Source organism: Biomphalaria glabrata, chromosome 4 (assembly GCF_947242115.1).
Source record: "Biomphalaria glabrata chromosome 4, xgBioGlab47.1, whole genome shotgun sequence".
Classification (NCBI taxonomy): Eukaryota; Metazoa; Mollusca; class Gastropoda; family Planorbidae; genus Biomphalaria; species Biomphalaria glabrata.
In genome coordinates, this window is record NC_074714.1 from 36,177,897 (window position 1) to 36,197,007 (window position 19,111).

Below are 19,111 nucleotides of genomic sequence, written 5' to 3' on the forward strand. Positions count from 1 at the left end.
CTTTTAGTATATTGTTATCTTTCAAACAAGAAATCCCTTTGGAATATAAATTGGTTTCTTTTCTCACAATCTTCATCAGTGAAGTTTTAACCCGAGTCGGAAATGGTGGGAGCAATATTAGTGGCCTTCGTGTGTCTGCAGGTCAGTCTGGTGCTTGGTAAGTGTAAGCTTCATTAGACTGTATTAATAGAACTCATTAAGTGGAGGACAAGGTGGAAAATTGGAGGGGAAGAAAATACAAACACAGAATCTAGGAATAAAAAAAATCAACAACAAAGATTGAATAGGTTTTCATAATTTCATTTTCTTTTTAAATACCAGCTGGCTATATTGTATATCTATTACATCATTGTTTATTTATGTTTGTGAACACCAGGAGTCTGGATGTGACAGTTTAAAAAAAATAGAGTTTTTAAATATTCGTTCATCAGCATCTCTTGTAATTAAATAAAAGCGCTGTCTCTATTAATTGAGTTTGATCGTATCCCTGTGCATAACAGAACACAGTTCACATGTTTAGTTTTATTTGTTTAAATCACACTTGGTTTTATTTGTTTAAATCACACTTAGTTTTATTTGTTGAAATCACACTTAGTTTTATTTGTTGAAATCACACTTAGTTTTATCTGTTTAAATCACACTTAGTTTTATTTGTTTAAATCACACTTAGTTTTATTTGTTTAAATCACACTTGGTTTTATTTGTTTAAATCACACTTGGTTTTATTTGTTTAAATCACACTTGGTTTTATTTGTTTAAATCACACTTAGTTTTATTTGTTGAAATCACACTTAGTTTTATTTGTTGAAATCACACTTAGTTTTATTTGTTTAAATCACACTTGGTTTTATTTGTTTAAATCACACTTGGTTTTATTTGTTTAAATCACACTTAGTTTTATTTGTTGAAATCACACTTAGTTTTATTTGTTTAAATCACACTTAGTTTTATTTGTTTAAATCACACTTAGTTTTATTTGTTGAAATCACACTTAGTTTTATTTGTTGAAATCACACTTAGTTTTATTTGTTTAAATCACACTTAGTTTTATTTGTTTAAATCACACTTAGTTTTATTTGTTGAAATCACACTTAGTTTTATTTGTTGAAATCACACTTAGTTTTATTTGTTTAAATCACACTTAGTTTTATTTGTTTAAATCACACTTAGTTTTATTTGTTGAAATCACACTTAGTTTTATTTGTTGAAATCACACTTAGTTTTATTTGTTGAAATCACACTTGGTTTTATTTGTTTAAATCACACTTAGTTTTATTTGTTGAAATCACACTTAGTTTTATTTGTTTAAATCACACTTAGTTTTATCTGTTTAAATCACACTTAGTTTTATTTGTTGAAATCACACTTGGTTTTATTTGTTGAAATCACACTTGGTTTTATTTGTTTAAATCACACTTAGTTTTATTTGTTGAAATCACACTTAGTTTTATTTGTTGAAATCACACTTAGTTTTATTTGTTGAAATCACACTTGGTTTTATTTGTTTAAATCACACTTAGTTTTATTTGTTGAAATCACACTTAGTTTTATTTGTTTAAATCACACTTAGTTTTATCTGTTTAAATCACACTTGGTTTTATTTGTTTAAATCACACTTGGTTTTATTTGTTTAAATCACACTTAGTTTTATTTGTTGAAATCACACTTAGTTTTATCTGTTGAAATCACACTTAGTTTTATTTGTTGAAATCACACTCTCTACGTCATGAAACTTATTTTGTTTTGAGTCCAAGACCTTTGAGAGAATGAAAAATGCTTGGCTGAGATTAGACTGGATAAGATTGTCAAGTTTATCTTTCATCTCTTTAGGCTATTATAGCTATTGTTAGTCCTGACAATGATCTCTAGAAATAAATGTTTAAGGAAACAACTTTTTACTGTGTTATGGACCTTGTAGAATTGTGGGATGAAGATATTAAAATATATTTGTAAATGTTAGTAGATAACAAAATATACCAATTCCTACCAACCTTCTCCCCTGATGCATTTGACAAGATTTGTTATTCACTTTTGAACAGGCCGAGATTTGGTGGAAAAGATTTTAATACGTGATAAAAATAAACATTTTACTGTTTTATACTATGAAATTCATTAGTGCGTGTTAAGTAGTGATATAAACTCTGCTAAGTCATTGGTTTTCCCGGCTGATCGAAAGCTGGTAATTGCTCTTTGTATTATGGTTCTAAAAAAGAGAGAGAGAGAGAGAGAGAGAGAAGAGAGAGAGAGAGAGAGAGAGGCAGCAATATATTTTATTGGACAAAATAGTTTTAGCTAGGAGTGACGATGAGAGCTCATACACTTGGTTATAACAATGTTGAACTGGTTAAAGAACTTGGAGTGATTAAAGAAATAAATGGGGAATTTGGGGTAATGGAAGAATCAGGGGTGATGGGTGAATCAGGGGTGATGGAAGAATCAGAGTTGATGGGAGAATCAGAGGTGATGGAAGAATCAGAGTTGATGGGAGAATCAGGGGTGATGGGAGAATCAGAGTTGATGGGAGAATCAGGGGTGATGGGAGAATCAGGGGTGATGGGAGAATCAGGGGTGATCGGAGATTCAGAAATGATGGGAGAATCGGGGGTGATGGGTGAATCAGGGGTGATGGGAGAATCAGAGTTGATGGGAGAATCAGGGGTGATGGGAGAATCAGGGATGATGGAAGAATCAGGGGTGATGGGAGATTTCAGAGGTGATGGGAGAATCAGAGGTGATCGGAGAATCAAGGGTGATGGAAGAATCAGAAGTGATGGGAGAATCAGGGGTGATGGGAGAATCAGAGTTGATGGGAGAATCAGAGTTGATGGGAGAATCAGGGGTGATAGGAGAATCAGAGGTAATGGGAGAATCAGGGGTGATGGAAGAATCAGAGTTGATGGGAGAATCAGAGGTGATGGAAGAATCAGAGTTGATGGGAGAATCAGGGGTGATGGGAGAATCAAGGGTGATGGGAGAATCAGGGGTGATGGGAGAATCAGGGGTGATGGGAGAATCAGAGGTGATGGGAGAATCAGAGTTGATGGGAGAATCAGGGGTGATGAGAGAATCAGGGGTGATGGGAGAATCAGGGGTGATGGGAGAATCAGAGTTGATGGGAGAATCAGAGTTGATGGGAGAATCAGGGGTGATGGGAGAATCAAGGGTGATGGGAGAATCAGGGGTGATGGGAGAATCAGGGGTGATGGGAGAATCAGGGGTGATGGGAGAATCAGAGTTGATGGGAGAATCAGGGGTGATGGGAGAATCAGAGTTGATGGGAGAATCAGGGGTGATGGGAGAATCAGGGGTGATGGGAGAATCAGAGGTGATGGGAGAATCAGGGGTGATGGGAGAATCAGAGGTGATGGGAGAATCAGGGGTGATGGGAGAATCAGGGGTGATGGGAGAATCAGGGGTGATGGTGGAATCAGGGGTGATGGAAGAATCAGGGGTGATGGGAGAATCAGGGGTGATGGGAGAATCAGGGGTGATGGGAGAATCAGGGGTGATGGAAGAATCAGAAATGATGGGAGAATCAGGGGTGATCGGAGAATCAGAAATGATGGGAGAATCGGGGGTGATGGGTGAATCAGGGGTAATGTGAGAATCAGGGGTGATGAAAGAATCAGGGGTGATGGGAGAATCAGAGGTGATGGGAGAATCAGAGTTGATGGGAGAATCAGGGGTGATGGGAAAATCAGGGGTGATGGGAGAATCAGGGGTGATGGGAGAATCAGGAGTGATGGGAGAATCAGGGGTGATGGGAGAATCAGAGTTGATGGGAGAATCAGGGGTGATGGGAGAATCAGGGGTGATGGGAGAATCAGAGAGGATGGGAGAATCAGGGGTGATAGGAGAATCAGGGGTGATGGGAGAATCAGGAGTGATGGGAGAATCAGGGGTGATGGGAGAATCAGGGGTGATGGGAGAATCAGGGGTGATGGTGGAATCAGGGGTGATGGGAGAATCAGGGGTGATGGGAGAATCAGAAATGATGGGAGAATCAGGGGTGATCGGAAAATCAGAAATGATGGGAGAATCGGGGGTGATGGGTGAATCAGGGGTGATGTGAGAATCAGGGGTGGTGGGAGAATCAGGAGTGATGGGAGAATCAGAGGTGATGGTAGAATCAGGAGTGATGGGAGAATCAGGGATGATGGAAGAATCAGGGGTGATGGGAGATTTTAGAGGTGATGGGAGAATCAGGAGTGATGGGAGAGTCAGGGGTGATGGGAGAATTAGGGGTGATGGGAGAATCAGGGGTGATGGTGCAATCAGGGGTGATGGGAGAATCAGGGGTGATGGGAGAATCAGGGGTGATGGGAGAATCAGGGGTGATGGAAGAATCAGAAATGATGGAAGAATCAGGGGTGATGGGAGAATCAGAAATGATGGGAGAATCAGGAGTGATGGGAGAATCAGGGATGATGGAAGAATCAGGGGTGATGGGAGAATCAGAGGTGATGGGAGAATCAGGGGTGATGGGAGAATCAGGGGTGATGGGAGAATCAGAGGTAATGGGAGAATCAGGGGTGATGGAAGAATCAGAGTTGATGGGAGAATCAGGGGTGATGGAAGAATCAAGGGTGATGGGAGAATCAGGGGTGATGGGAGAATCAGGGGTGATGGGAGAATCAGAGGTGATGGGAGAATCAGAGTTGATGGGAGAATCAGGGGTGATGGGAGAGTCAGGGGTGATGGGAGAATCAGGGGTGATGGGAGAATCAGAGTTGATGGGAGAATCAGAGTTGATGGGAGAATCAGGGGTGATGGGAGAATCAAGGGTGATGGGAGAATCAGGGGTGATGGGAGAATCAGGGGTGATGGGAGAATCAGGGGTGATGGGAGAATCAGAGTTGATGGGAGAATCAGGGGTGATGGGAGAATCAGAGTTGATGGGAGAATCAGGGGTGATGGGAGAATCAGGGGTGATGGGAGAATCAGAGGTGATGGGAGAATCAGGGGTGATGGGAGAATCAGGAGTGATGGGAGAATCAGGAGTGATGGGAGAATCAGGGGTGATGGGAGAATCAGGGGTGATGGGAGAATCAGGGGTGATGGTGGAATCAGGGGTGATGGAAGAATAAGGGGTGATGGGAGAATCAGGGGTGATGGGAGAATCAGGGGTGATGGGAGAATCAGGGGTGATGGAAGAATCAGAAATGATGGGAGAATCAGGGGTGATCGGAGAATCAGAAATGATGGGAGAATCGGGGGTGATGGGTGAATCAGGGGTAATGTGAGAATCAGGGGTGATGAAAGAATCAGGGGTGATGGGAGAATCAGAGGTGATGGGAGAATCAGAGTTGATGGGAGAATCAGGGGTGATGGGAAAATCAGGGGTGATGGGAGAATCAGGGGTGATGGGAGAATCAGGAGTGATGGGAGAATCAGGGGTGATGGGAGAATCAGAGTTGATGGGAGAATCAGGGGTGATGGGAGAATCAGGGGTGATGGGAGAATCAGAGAGGATGGGAGAATCAGGGGTGATAGGAGAATCAGGGGTGATGGGAGAATCAGGGGTGATGGGAGAATCAGGGGTGATGGGAGAATCAGGGGTGATGGGAGAATCAGGGGTGATGGGAGAATCAGAAATGATGGGAGAATCAGGGGTGATCGGAGAATCAGAAATGATGGGAGAATCGGGGGTGATGGGTGAATCAGGGGTGATGTGAGAATCAGGGGTGGTGGGAGAATCAGGGGTGATGGGAGAATCAGAGGTGATGGTAGAATCAGGAGTGATGGGAGAATCAGGGATGATGGAAAAATCAGGGGTGATGGGAGATTTCAGAGGTGATGGGAGAATCAGGAGTGATGGGAGAATCAGGGGTGATGTGAGAATCAGGGGTGATGGGAGAATCAGGGGTGATGGTGCAATCAGGGGTGATGGGAGAATCAGGAGTGATGGGACAATCAGGGATGATGGAAGAATCAGGGGTGATGGGAGAATCAGAGGTGATGGGAGAATCAGAGGTGATCGGAGAATCAAGGGTGATGGAAGAATCAGAAGTGATGGGAGAATCAGGGGTGATGGGAGAATCAGGGGTGATGGAAGAATCTGGGGTGATGGGAGAATCAGGGGTGATGGGAGAATCAGAGGTGATGGGAGAATCAGAGGTGATGGGAGAATCAGGGGTGATGGGAGAATCAGGGGTGATGGGAGAATCAGGAGTGATGGGAGAGTCAGGGGTGATGGGAGAATCAGGGGTGATGGGAGAATCAGGGGTGATGGGAGAATCAGGGGTGATGGGAGAATCAGGAGTGATGGGAGAGTCAGGGGTGATGGGAGAATCAGGGGTGATGGGAGAATCAGGGGTGATGGTGCAATCAGGGGTGATGGTGCAATCAGGGGTGATGGGAGAATCAGGGGTGATGGGAGAATCAGGGGTGATGGGAGAATCAGGGGTGATGGAAGAATTAGAAATGATGGGAGAATCAGGGGTGATCGGAGAATCAGAAATGATGGGAGAATCAGGGGTGATGGGAGAATCAGGGGTGATGGGAGAATCAGAGGTGATGGGAGAATCAGGGGTGATGGGAGAATCAGAGGTAATGGGAGAATCAGGGGTGATGGAAGAATCAGAGTTGATGGGAGAATCAGAGGTGATGGAAGAATCAGAGTTGATGGGAGAATCAGGGGTGATGGGAGAATCAGGGGTGATGGGAGAATCAGGGGTGATCGGAGATTCAGAAATGATGGGAGAATCGGGGGTGATGGGTGAATCAGGGGTGATGTGAGAATCAGGGGTGGTGGGAGAATCAGGGGTGATGGGAGAATCAGAGTTGATGGGAGAATCAGGGGTGATGGGAGAATCAGGGATGATGGAAGAATCAGGGGTGATGGGAGATTTCAGAGGTGATGGGAGAATCAGAGGTGATCGGAGAATCAAGGGTGATGGAAGAATCAGAAGTGATGGGAGAATCAGGGGTGATGGAAGAATCAGAGTTGATGGGAGAATCAGGGGTGATGGGAGAATCAGAGTTGATGGGAGAATCAGGGGTGATGGGAGAATCAGGGGTGATGGGAGAATCAGGGGTGATCGGAGAATCAGAAATGATGGGAGAATCGGGGGTGATGGGTGAATCAGGGGTGATGTGAGAATCTGGGGTGGTGGGATAATCAGGGGTGATGGGAGAATCAGAGTTGATGGGAGAATCAGGGGTGATGGGAGAATCAGGGATGATGGAAGAATCAGGGGTGATGGGAGATTTCAGAGGTGATGGGAGAATCAGAGGTGATCGGAGAATCAAGGGTGATGGAAGAATCAGAAGTGATGGGAGAATCAGGGGTGATCGGAGAATCAGAAATGATGGGAGAATCGGGGGTGATGGGTGAATCAGGGGTGATGTGAGAATCTGGGGTGGTGGGATAATCAGGGGTGATGGGAGAATCAGAGTTGATGGGAGAATCAGGGGTGATGGGAGAATCAGGGATGATGGAAGAATCAGAGGTGATGGGAGATTTCAGAGGTGATGGGAGAATCAGAGGTGATCGGAGAATCAAGGGTGATGGAAGAATCAGAAGTGATGGGAGAATCAGGGGTGATGGGAGAATCAGAGTTGATGGGAGAATCAGAGTTGATGGGAGAATCAGGGGTGATGGGAGAATCAGAGGTAATGGGAGAATCAGGGGTGATGGAAGAATCAGAGTTGATGGGAGAATCAGAGGTGATGGAAGAATCAGAGTTGATGGGAGAATCAGGGGTGATGGGAGAATCAAGGGTGATGGGAGAATCAGGGGTGATGGGAGAATCAGGGGTGATGGGAGAATCAGAGGTGATGGGAGAATCAGAGTTGATGGGAGAATCAGGGGTGATGAGAGAATCAGGGGTGATGGGAGAATCAGGGGTGATGGGAGAATCAGAGTTGATGGGAGAATCAGAGTTGATGGGAGAATCAGGGGTGATGGGAGAATCAAGGGTGATGGGAGAATCAGGGGTGATGGGAGAATCAGGGGTGATGGGAGAATCAGGGGTGATGGGAGAATCAGAGTTGATGGGAGAATCAGGGGTGATGGAAGAATCAGAGTTGATGGGAGAATCAGGGGTGATGGGAGAATCAGGGGTGATGGGAGAATCAGAGGTGATGGGAGAATCAGGGGTGATGGGAGAATCAGAGGTGATGGGAGAATCAGGGGTGATGGGAGAATCAGGGGTGATGGGAGAATCAGGGGTGATGGTGGAATCAGGGGTGATGGAAGAATCAGGGGTGATGGGAGAATCAGGGGTGATGGGAGAATCAGGGGTGATGGGAGAATCAGGGGTGATGGAAGAATCAGAAATGATGGGAGAATCAGGGGTGATCGGAGAATCAGAAATGATGGGAGAATCGGGGGTGATGGGTGAATCAGGGGTAATGTGAGAATCAGGGGTGATGAAAGAATCAGGGGTGATGGGAGAATCAGAGGTGATGGGAGAATCAGAGTTGATGGGAGAATCAGGGGTGATGGGAAAATCAGGGGTGATGGGAGAATCAGGGGTGATGGGAGAATCAGGAGTGATGGGAGAATCAGGGGTGATGGGAGAATCAGAGTTGATGGGAGAATCAGGGGTGATGGGAGAATCAGGGGTGATGGGAGAATCAGAGAGGATGGGAGAATCAGGGGTGATAGGAGAATCAGGGGTGATGGGAGAATCAGGAGTGATGGGAGAATCAGGGGTGATGGGAGAATCAGGGGTGATGGGAGAATCAGGGGTGATGGTGGAATCAGGGGTGATGGGAGAATCAGGGGTGATGGGAGAATCAGAAATGATGGGAGAATCAGGGGTGATCGGAGAATCAGAAATGATGGGAGAATCGGGGGTGATGGGTGAATCAGGGGTGATGTGAGAATCAGGGGTGGTGGGAGAATCAGGAGTGATGGGAGAATCAGAGGTGATGGTAGAATCAGGAGTGATGGGAGAATCAGGGATGATGGAAGAATCAGGGGTGATGGGAGATTTTAGAGGTGATGGGAGAATCAGGAGTGATGGGAGAGTCAGGGGTGATGGGAGAATTAGGGGTGATGGGAGAATCAGGGGTGATGGTGCAATCAGGGGTGATGGGAGAATCAGGGGTGATGGGAGAATCAGGGGTGATGGGAGAATCAGGGGTGATGGAAGAATCAGAAATGATGGAAGAATCAGGGGTGATGGGAGAATCAGGGGTGATGGGAGAATCAGAAATGATGGGAGAATCAGGGGTGATCGGAGAATCAGGGGTGATGGGAGAATCAGAGGTGATGGGAGAATCAGGGGTGATGGGAGAATCAGGGGTGATGGGAGAATCAGAGGTAATGGGAGAATCAGGGGTGATGGAAGAATCAGAGTTGATGGGAGAATCAGGGGTGATGGGAGAATCAAGGGTGATGGGAGAATCAGGGGTGATGGGAGAATCAGGGGTGATGGGAGAATCAGAGGTGATGGGAGAATCAGAGTTGATGGGAGAATCAGGGGTGATGGGAGAGTCAGGGGTGATGGGAGAATCAGGGGTGATGGGAGAATCAGAGTTGATGGGAGAATCAGAGTTGATGGGAGAATCAGGGGTGATGGGAGAATCAAGGGTGATGGGAGAATCAGGGGTGATGGGAGAATCAGGGGTGATGGGAGAATCAGGGGTGATGGGAGAATCAGAGTTGATGGGAGAATCAGGGGTGATGGGAGAATCAGAGTTGATGGGAGAATCAGGGGTGATGGGAGAATCAGGGGTGATGGGAGAATCAGAGGTGATGGGAGAATCAGGGGTGATGGGAGAATCAGGAGTGATGGGAGAATCAGGAGTGATGGGAGAATCAGGGGTGATGGGAGAATCAGGGGTGATGGGAGAATCAGGGGTGATGGTGGAATCAGGGGTGATGGAAGAATAAGGGGTGATGGGAGAATCAGGGGTGATGGGAGAATCAGGGGTGATGGGAGAATCAGGGGTGATGGAAGAATCAGAAATGATGGGAGAATCAGGGGTGATCGGAGAATCAGAAATGATGGGAGAATCGGGGGTGATGGGTGAATCAGGGGTAATGTGAGAATCAGGGGTGATGAAAGAATCAGGGGTGATGGGAGAATCAGAGGTGATGGGAGAATCAGAGTTGATGGGAGAATCAGGGGTGATGGGAAAATCAGGGGTGATGGGAGAATCAGGGGTGATGGGAGAATCAGGAGTGATGGGAGAATCAGGGGTGATGGGAGAATCAGAGTTGATGGGAGAATCAGGGGTGATGGGAGAATCAGGGGTGATGGGAGAATCAGAGAGGATGGGAGAATCAGGGGTGATAGGAGAATCAGGGGTGATGGGAGAATCAGGGGTGATGGGAGAATCAGGGGTGATGGGAGAATCAGGGGTGATGGGAGAATCAGGGGTGATGGGAGAATCAGAAATGATGGGAGAATCAGGGGTGATCGGAGAATCAGAAATGATGGGAGAATCGGGGGTGATGGGTGAATCAGGGGTGATGTGAGAATCAGGGGTGGTGGGAGAATCAGGGGTGATAAGAGAATCAGAGGTGATGGTAGAATCAGGAGTGATGGGAGAATCAGGGATGATGGAAAAATCAGGGGTGATGGGAGATTTCAGAGGTGATGGGAGAATCAGGAGTGATGGGAGAATCAGGGGTGATGGGAGAATCAGGGGTGATGGGAGAATCAGGGGTGATGGAAGAATCAGAAATGATGGGAGAATCAGGGGTGATCGGAGAATCAGAAATGATGGGAGAATCGGGGGTAATGGGTGAATCAGGGGTGATGTGAGAATCAGGGGTGATGGGAGAATCAGGGGTGATGGGAGAATCAGAGGTGATGGTAGAATCAGGAGTGATGGGACAATCAGGGATGATGGAAGAATCAGGGGTGATGGGAGAATCAGAGGTGATGGGAGAATCAGAGGTGATCGGAGAATCAAGGGTGATGGAAGAATCAGAAGTGATGGGAGAATCAGGGGTGATGGGAGAATCAGGGGTGATGGAAGAATCTGGGGTGATGGGAGAATCAGGGGTGATGGGAGAATCAGAGGTGATGGGAGAATCAGAGGTGATGGGAGAATCAGGGGTGATGGGAGAATCAGGGGTGATGGGAGAATCAGGGGTGATGGGAGAATCAGGGGTGATGGGAGAATCAGGGGTGATGGAAGAATCAGAAATGATGGGAGAATCAGGGGTGATCGGAGAATCAGAAATGATGGGAGAATCGGGAATAATGGGTGAATCAGGGGTGATGTGAGAATCAGGGGTGATGGGAGAATCAGGGGTGATGGGAGAATCAGAGGTGATGGTAGAATCAGGAGTGATGGGACAATCAGGGATGATGGAAGAATCAGGGGTGATGGGAGAATCAGAGGTGATGGGAGAATCAGAGGTGATCGGAGAATCAAGGGTGATGGAAGAATCAGAAGTGATGGGAGAATCAGGGGTGATGGGAGAATCAGGGGTGATGGAAGAATCTGGGGTGATGGGAGAATCAGGGGTGATGGGAGAATCAGAGGTGATGGGAGAATCAGAGGTGATGGGAGAATCAGGGGTGATGGGAGAATCAGGGGTGATGGGAGAATCAGGAGTGATGGGAGAGTCAGGGGTGATGGGAGAATCAGGGGTGATGGGAGAATCAGGGGTGATGGGAGAATCAGGGGTGATGGGAGAATCAGGAGTGATGGGAGAGTCAGGGGTGATGGGAGAATCAGGGGTGATGGGAGAATCAGGGGTGATGGTGCAATCAGGGGTGATGGGAGAATCAGGGGTGATGGGAGAATCAGGGGTGATGGGAGAATCAGGGGTGATGGGAGAATCAGGGGTGATGGAAGAATTAGAAATGATGGGAGAATCAGGGGTGATCGGAGAATCAGAAATGATGGGAGAATCAGGGGTGATGGGAGAATCAGGGGTGATGGGAGAATCAGAGGTGATGGGAGAATCAGGGGTGATGGGAGAATCAGAGGTAATGGGAGAATCAGGGGTGATGGAAGAATCAGAGTTGATGGGAGAATCAGAGGTGATGGAAGAATCAGAGTTGATGGGAGAATCAGGGGTGATGGGAGAATCAAGGGTGATGGGAGAATCAGGGGTGATGGGAGAATCAGGGGTGATGGGAGAATCAGAGGTGATGGAAGAATCAGAGTTGATGGGAGAATCAGGGGTGATGGGAGAATCAGGGGTGATCGGAGAATTAGGGGTGATGGGAGAATCAGAGTTGATGGGAGAATCAGAGTTGATGGGAGAATCAGGGGTGATGGGAGAATCAAGGGTGATGGGAGAATCAGGGGTGATGGGAGAATCAGGGGTGATGGGAGAATCAGGGGTGATGGGAGAATCAGAGTTGATGGGAGAATCAGGGGTGATGGGAGAATCAGGGGTGATGGGAGAATCAGAGGTGATGGGAGAATCAGGGGTGATGGGAGAATCAGGGGTGATGGGAGAATCAGGAGTGATGGGAGAATCAGGGGTGATGGGAGAATCAGGGGTGATGGGAGAATCAGGGGTGATGGTGGAATCAGGGGTGATGGAAGAATCAGGGGTGATGGGAGAATCAGGGGTGATGGGAGAATCAGGGGTGATGGGAGAATCAGGGGTGATGGAAGAATCAGAAATGATGGGAGAATCAGGGGTGATCGGAGAATCAGAAATGATGGGAGAATCGGGGGTGATGGGTGAATCAGGGGTAATGTGAGAATCAGGGGTGATGGGAGAATCAGGGGAGATGGGAGAATCAGAGGTGATGGGAGAATCAGAGTTGATGGGAGAATCAGGGGTGATGGGAGAATCAGGGGTGATGGGAGAATCAGGGGTGATGGGAGAATCAGGAGTGATGGGAGAATCAGGGGTGATGGGAGAATCAGAGGTGATGGGAGAATCAGGGGTGATGGGAGAATCTGGGGTGATGGGAGAATCAGGGGTGATGGAAGAATCAGAGGTGATGGGGGAATCAGAGGTGATGGGAGAATCAGGGGTGATGGGAGAATCAGGGGTGAAGGGAGAATCAGGGGTGATGGGAGAATCAGGAGTGATGGGAGAGTCAGGGGTGATGGGAGAATCAGGGGTGATGGGAGAATCAGGGGTGATGGTGCAATCAGGGGTGATGGGAGATTCAGGGGTGATGGGAGAATCAGGGGTGATGGGAGAATCAGGGGTGATGGGAGAATCAGGGGTGATGGAAGAATCAGAAATGATGGGAGAATCAGGGGTGATCGAAGAATCAGAAATGATGGGAGAATCGGGGGTGATGGGTGAATCAGGGGTGATGTGAGAATCAGGGGTGATGGGAGAATCAGGGGTGATGGGAGAATCAGAGGTGATGGTAGAATCAGGAGTGATGGGAGAATCAGGGATGATGGAAGAATCAGGGGTGATGGGAGAATCAGAGGTGATGGGAGAATCAGAGGTGATCGGAGAATCAAGGGTGATGGAAGAATCAGAAGTGATGGGAGAATCAGGGGTGATGGAAGAATCTGGGGTGATGGGAGAATCAGGGGTGATGGAAGAATCAGAGGTGATGGGGGAATCAGAGGTGATGGGAGAATCAGGGGTGATGGAAGAATCTGGGGTGATGGGAGAATCAGAGGTGATGGAAGAATCAGAGGTGATGGGAGAATTAGGAGTGATGGAAGAATCTGGGGTATTGGGAGAACCAGGGGTTTCAAAAAAGATTAAATACTATGATGGAAAACCTCAATAAATAGTTATATGATTAAATATTTTTCTTTTGTCCAGGAGCTTGCCCACACATTATAACAAGGGCTCAATGGGGTGCCCGTCACCCAACTAGCACCCCGACGCATTTAGCCGGCGCTGTCCATTATGCCTTCATCCATCATTCAGCAGGCGCGGAGTGCCACGACAGAGCGTCATGTCAAGCTCAAGTAAAGGGTTTTCAAAATTACCACATGGACACACACGGTAACTGGTGATACTAATAATAGATTTCTAAAAGCGTGTTCATTTGGTTCTAGGATCCGCCATATCTTAGGTAGTCTTGCTATAAAATATTACTTTCAATATTGTTTCTAGATCCAGAAAATTTTAATTCCCTCTTATGGGTATCAACCATTGTCAAAAATTTACTGATTAAAAAAGCTAGCTATGACAAGTAACTTTATAGTCAAACAAGTTAATAGTGTGCACATGTGCTGATCACACGATAATGTCTTAGATCTCTTGGGATACATAATCTATAGATAATATTTGTACGTATTATTGCCATATATATATCTTATAGTTAGCTATGTGGACTTAAGTGGTCTTTTGATTGAAGTCCACGAAAATGTCAAAGGTCTCCTGCAGACGTGTTCCTCCTTGACCTGTGTATGCCTAGAAGTTGTGAATCTTATTGTGTTTTTTTCCAACGGCCACAGGTTTAGATCTTCGACAAAATAAGTGACCAACAATCGTCCCACAGGCCATTCTATACATTTCTGTTTGTGCCCATCTTGATCAAAATCAGAGAACTTGCTTCCAACATAATTAAGGTTTAATCATAGTAGCGAATTAGGAACACAGTTCCTCTCCCTCCCCTAGCACTGCTGCCCAGCTTATAATTTACATATAAATGGGAAGCGTGGTCGAGAGGCTAAGTGCGCTTGAACTTAGCTTGGCTTGGCTACCTATGAAGGGGGCTCGACGTTCGACATCCGACTCGGGCAGAGTTGTGTTTACTGAGCACCTATCCCTCCCCCACCAATTGGTCCACAGCTGAGATTGGACCAAAGCGCTCTGAGCATGCTATAAGCATGAAAGTAGCGCTATATAAAAGCCATAATTTAATTTATAAATATGGCGATTCTTCAAGTCCTGCTAATATCCATATGGTGATTTAAACGTATACAATCAATGTTACTAGCTCAAACTGTGATATGTGCACGTACAGACAGCACTTGAGATCACATTTGTTTTCCCATGAGAGAAAATGGTGAATTAGATATAATGAAGAAATGGACAGTCTTATGTGGCCAGGGGCTGGAAATGTGGAAATGATGTTGCTAAGAAAATTTACATATAGTTCGATTCCATCATATAGAGCTAGGAACTATTGTACCAACAAGTAAAAGTCACAGAGAACTTATTTACATATGCCTGTAGTTACTGTAGTATTTTAATTTGGTGCATTTTATTTCATACTTCAAATGGCTTACACCAAACTATTTCCCAGGTTGGTCTGACATTGGCTACACTTTTATTATTGGAGGCGATGGCTCAGTCTTTGAAGGTCGAGGCTGGAATGTTGTAGGCGCTCACACACTTGGTTATAACAGTGTTGGATACGGTAAGAAAGAAACATCTTATGAATACTATCTATATTATAAAGTAGAATGTGAGGTGTATGGATGTATGTATGGATGTATGTTACTTATAGACATCAAAACCGCTTGACCAATCTTGATAAAACTAGGCAGGAATGTTCCTTGGGTACTAACTTAGACCGTAGTGTATGTATTGTAGCCCTAAAACAAACTTAAGACCCTCAAAAAAAAAAATAAAATAAAGTTGTCCGACTCTATTACAGCTATAGTATTTTATGGATCTAGGCCATGTCTACAATGTTGACATGATAAAAGAAAAAAAGGATTTAGACCTAGATCTAATTTTACGAAATACACTTTGCGCAGATAGTTTTTTACTTTGACACATGAAAAGACAAAAGAAGATCCATTGATTTCATTATATAATAAAAATAACCTTCAATTTTGTGTTTCAAAAGCATTTTTTACATTAATTAGTTCCTTATATCTGTGATTACAGATTTCCTGACGAACATTCTTTCATTAGACAATTCCGTAATGAATCGCGTACTAAATATTGATTCGTTTAATTGTTTACTTTATAATCCCATCCCTAGATCTAAAACTCTAATTCAACTCTAACATGATAAAACTTCTCTTCGCACGGATAGTTTTATACTTTAACACATAAACATATTAATTAAAGTCCATTCATTTCATATTTTGATCAAATAAACATTCAAATTTGGTTTTCTAAAGCATTATTTGCAAGAGACTACATTCGTTTACAAAAGCTGCGAAGCCGAGTTGAGATAGGCCTAGATCTATATTAATTCATGAATCGCGTACTAAAAATTATTTCGTTTAATTGTTTACTTTATAATCCCATTCATTTAACAAAGCTATCGCTCTTTTCGTTTTTAATAGATATGAATGTATCGGCTTCGGGTAACCCATTTTCGCAAAACTAATTTTATTTTCGTAGCGAAAGAGAAAAAAACTTGAAAGGATCATTAGCTAAGTTTAACATACATCTAAATCCAATCCACAACATTAGTTAACACAAACTTAGACCCGCAGGCCGCGGGTAATGCCAGGCTAGTTCAATATATATTGTTGAAAATTGTAGGATGGTGCATTACATGTAAATTATTGGAAAAGTAAGATTTGCCATTCAATGAATGCTTCCCTCCACCGAGCTGAATGGACAATCGTTTAATGTGAAAGGGTTCCAAGTAGATGCAATTTTTTTATCTTTAACCTTAGCCCATATCCCGAGACATTCGAGCTAGAGGCTAGGTCGAAAGCCAAGAACCCCTGGGGTACCCTTTCATTTTCCTTCGCGGTGCCACATCGGCCTTGCGGGTGTCTAACCTAAAATGGTGAGTTGATTAAGACAAGCCTGTTGGGGCTGTTGGGGCTGTTGGGGCTCTCTTTCAACCCGACAGTGCAATGAACTCGCTTCTCATTTGCTTCTTTATTAGTTTATTCGTCTCCTCTAACGAACATTTTCACCCGGGCGCCACGCTGAAGCTGAGAAGCGGTGCCCGGAGACACGGTCATCAAACAAAATTCTACAGCGACAACGTCCTTGTGTTTTGAGATTATAATCATTTCCAGAAACACATTCAACAAATGTTCAACACATGTTCAACAAATGTTCAACAAATGTTCAACAAATGTTCAACAAATGTTCAACAAATGTTCAACAAATGTTCTGTATTTGAAATGCATTTCCTCTGCAGGTTTTTGTTTCATCGGTACTTTCACCAGCCACCTACCCACCGCTGCTGCACAACAAGCTGTGAAAGACTTGATAGCATGTGGTGTTACGGAGGGAAAGATCCAGCACAATTACGTCTTGAGAGGTCACCGTGACGTAGGCAGCACTGAATGTCCAGGCACGGCCTTCTGGCACCATATCAAGACCTGGCCACATTACTGATTGGACTTTTCTTCTCTAAGGGGATTATACAAAATAAAGATTTAGTGAATGTCTCCGAGCACGTTTTTTTTCCCTATCCACTTAATGGAATTCCTTTTGATCGAAGTAACTTCAGAATGTTGTGGGCTGTTAAGTATCTGGTAATTTATCACTGTAGGTGAAGAGATCGTTCATGCTTAATTAGAACACGAGAAATTACAGGGTGGAACATTAAATCTCAAACATTTTGAATGAATCTACCAAAAGAACCCTTACAATTAGAAAAAAAATGCTTTATTTTTGAAAAGTAGATACAAAAAACCCAGTTTTGTTTTAATGGGTTTTCAACATTGTTTTCCGCCTGGTACAGCTACAATTTGACAGAGTGCAAAGCGTTGGTATTACAGAGTTTTAAATATATGCTACAAACAAAGTCACGATGTTCACCTTTCCAATTCATAATGGCTTGTGAAAAAGAAAGAACAAATGTTATAATAATTGAAACCCTAACCCCTAACCCTTGCCTAACGAATGAAACCTGTCCCACTGCCTCTACAGCCCATACGGTGCCCCATCCAAATGTGGGAGATCTTAATGCCCCACCCTGTACCATTAACCCATTAAAAGCTTAAAGCATTAGATATTAAAATTCATAATATTATGTTTCCCTCAAGTGCTTCTCTGTACACGAACCAAAGGTTTTGAGAATCGTTTCCAACTGAGTCCTGAAGAATACATGCTTGAAATTTTCTTAGAATATTGTGTCCTTTTAGAGATGTCCATTATTTGTCGTATTTTTAAAGCTTCTTGAGCCAATATTATTTTTGTTAACAATCTTAAATAAACTTAGATATTATTAAAATTATCGTGATATTCTACATACAAACATAAATACCTAACATGCACACATACTCTGATGGACACAATGATAGAAACAAGCATTTGAAAAGACATTTCTTGTTCTAGATGCTGGGATAAACTCGTATAAATATATGAAGGAACTATTTCTAAGGGAAATTTGAGCATGACATGTATTGTTTGTTTCAATTAGGAACTTCGACACTCTGGTCAATATCAAATCCTATTGTACCCTGAATAAAATTAAAGCTGTAATACTGTCCTAATAGTTTTGAATTCAAACATGATTGGAGGGTTTAGGCTTAAGGTTTGATTCTTATTGTATATGTACTCTCTTGGAATTTCGAAAATTAGTTCGAATACAGCCAATATTCTTTTCATTTCAAAGTTATGAATAAATATGAAACGCTAAAAATGGCTACCACTCTGCCCACCAACCTGCCCAGCTAAAATCTCTCTACATTTCTAAGCCTCATCTACCTACATATCTGCCTGACTATATAAAAGACTGACCAAAATTTCTACTTGGTAAGCTATCTGCAATTCTGCATATCTACGTAAAATAAGGCACACAAACACACAAGTAAACACGCCTTTTCCGTTCATTTATCCACGTTCTACCTCTAACCCATCAATCTCTAGATCCAATGTCCTTCTATTCACCTTGCTATGTTTTTTTTCTGTATCATTTATTGAAACAAATGTAACAATAACGTTTTTAAAAAAGTAGAACCACTTTCTATCTGTGCTGAATGTCACGAGCTACATGAACTATAATAATGAACGTCGTGTGTTTGAGACTAAACTAAAAAGACCATCTGCCATCATCAACACGAATGTCTATTTGTATTCAAGAACTAGATCAAACTTACTAAAAACATTAACTTCTAATTATTTTTAACGAAACATAATTTGTTTATTTTTAGAGCGTCAATCTAACAATCTCTGTAACTTTCTTACTTTGTCCAAGCAATGTCCAGGGAACAGAACCTTGGTCTTATTTTGATAGTTCAGCAAAATCTAAATTAAATTTCCTTTTGACTTCTACTGCGAAAGAAACCTTCAGACTCTATGAGCTTGGTATGAGCGCACAAGAAACGTCATAGCTACATTCATTAACAAGCAAAATATATTTTAAAAGGGGGGAACCCTCCA

The 19,111-nt window shown here is 44.1% G+C and overlaps 1 protein-coding gene across 1 annotated transcript; it reads left to right on the forward strand.

Moving 5' to 3' along the window:
* Positions 1-17,174, forward strand: LOC106051664 (peptidoglycan-recognition protein SC2-like). Its single transcript, XM_056026463.1, has 4 exons — positions 1-157; positions 13,670-13,855; positions 15,105-15,218; positions 16,920-17,174. Exons 1-4 carry the CDS (start codon positions 103-105, stop codon positions 17,117-17,119), a joined length of 555 nt encoding a protein of 184 aa, XP_055882438.1. The 5' UTR covers positions 1-102; the 3' UTR covers positions 17,120-17,174.
* Positions 17,175-19,111: the final 1,937 nt, after the last annotated feature.

What these genes read in the sequence shown, in the direction of transcription:
- LOC106051664 (XM_056026463.1), top strand. Translation starts at nt 103, where the DNA reads ATGGTGGGAGCAATATTAGTGGCCTTCGTGTGTCTGCAGGTCAGTCTG. An exon ending in GCAGGTCAGTCTGGTGCTTG is followed by an intron (nt 158 to 13,669) that starts GTAAGTGTAAGC and finishes TCTTTTGTCCAG; the next exon opens with GAGCTTGCCCACACATTATA. An exon ending in TTACCACATGGACACACACG is followed by an intron (nt 13,856 to 15,104) that starts GTAACTGGTGAT and finishes ACTATTTCCCAG; the next exon opens with GTTGGTCTGACATTGGCTAC.